This window comes from Arachis duranensis, chromosome 8 (genome assembly GCF_000817695.3).
Source record: "Arachis duranensis cultivar V14167 chromosome 8, aradu.V14167.gnm2.J7QH, whole genome shotgun sequence".
In the NCBI taxonomy this organism is placed as follows: Eukaryota; Viridiplantae; Streptophyta; class Magnoliopsida; order Fabales; family Fabaceae; genus Arachis; species Arachis duranensis.
Genome location: NC_029779.3, coordinates 46,781,539 through 46,783,236, shown reverse-complemented (window position 1 = coordinate 46,783,236; position 1,698 = coordinate 46,781,539). Strand labels below are relative to the sequence as shown.

At 29.6% G+C, this 1,698-nt stretch overlaps 1 protein-coding gene across 1 annotated transcript in view; it reads left to right on the top strand.

The window, feature by feature from the left end:
- Positions 1–331, top strand: part of LOC107463277 (aspartic proteinase nepenthesin-1) — a 1,924-nt gene extending 1,593 nt beyond the window's left edge. The window contains 1 exon segment of the mRNA XM_016082049.2: positions 1–331. This exon segment is cut by the window's left edge and continues 5 nt beyond it. Coding sequence (XP_015937535.2) covers positions 1–170 — 170 coding nt within the window. The 3' untranslated portion in view covers positions 171–331.
- The last annotated feature ends 1,367 nt before the right edge of the window (positions 332–1,698 follow it).

Genomic DNA, 1,698 nt, shown 5'->3' with positions numbered 1-1,698 from the left:
GGAATTACATGATTGGTGATGTGAATTTGGGTGTGGCATGTTTGGCTATGGGTAGTTCTTCTACTGGCATGTCAATATTTGGAAATGTTCAACAGCAGAATTTGTTGGTGAATCATGATCTTCAGAAGGAGACTATTACTTTTGTTCCTACACAGTGTGATCAGGTTTAAGAGTCTTGTAATTTGTCACCAACTATGGAATGTTGTTGTTGCTTCTTGATGATGATACTTGTTTTGATTATTATTGCTTTCTTTCTTCTTCTGTGTTATTGTTGTTGCCTCAAAGAAATTATTGTTGTTGTTATCACTATTGAATTTCTTAATTGTTTTAATGATCTTAGCATTTTCATGATTCTACATAATTCAATTCAACAGGAACTGCAGAACAGACAAATGATCATGGAGCTAGTAACATTGTTTAATATGTATACTTTGTTTAAGGAATTGTGATTATATCTTTTGAAATTTAGGGTTTAATTAAGATGAGTTTTTATTTTTTGGTATCTAAACTTGAATTTTATAGACTATTAAAAATTAGAAGTTATTATTTATCACTAGACCAAACCAGTGTGACAGGATGGAATGGTTGCTCAGCATCCCCACCCACCTTCAAAATGCTTTTGAAAAAACTAGTTTACCACTATTGGAAGTGTTACTATTTGTTTTTTATTTTTCCTTTTCCTTGAAAAAACACATATTACAAGAATTTATGCCATCTATATGTGTATAGGTTCAAAATCAAGAATCTTACAACTTTTGTATTAGATATTGCAAAATATAGTCATTCATTAAAAGACATCATTTGTAATGATTTATAAGATCTTAAGAGAACTGTAAAAACTAACTATTATGATAAGGGAGTTCAACATTTTATTATTATTTTTATGTGTCAGCCTTTCAATATGAGACTTTTTTTCAAGTATTTGTTCCTCAAGACTTATAACAATAAGAGAAACATGCTGAGGAATCCCATAAAATATAATATTATTTTGGTGCCACAGCACATGGAAAGTTAAAAGTTAAAAGGGATTAGTGAATTTGCATATGGTGTGTAGCCATGATAATGTACCATTGAATACTTAGCTCAGCATAAGTAGGGCTATGCTAATTTTAAGTACAAGTTTTGATTTTTAAGTTTTGAATATGTAGCTGTGCTAAAATTTAAGAATGCATGGGAATCAAACACACCACTTCAAGCTTAAGTGAAATGTGCATGGAATAATTTTTTTTTTCTTTATCTTTTCGGAAGGTAGGAGATAAATTCTTAGTTAGGCTTATAAATACCGAAAGGAAAAATATAAGGTATTAATATATTATTTGTCAATTTATTGCCAATAATAATTAATTATTATATTTTAAACACATGTATAAGGAGAGACATTCAGGAGATATATTTACGAAGACACTTTTATTAGACACCGTCATAAAAAAGACATTTTTAGTAGACGCATTCACAAAGATACTTTCATTAAACACAGCCATAAATAAGAGTTGGCATAAGTTGATAGAATTCTTGTTCGTTTTGTAACGGAATTGATACCGAAATACATGTATATGATTTTTTTTTTTTAATCGTTTAGATGGATTTGGACATCTTGACCAGAAAGCGGTGCGTTTGATCTAATTTCCTTTAGTTTTCTTTTTCATTAATTTTTCAGGTTTTTTTTGACATGGGTAAAAACCCAAAATCCAAACCCAC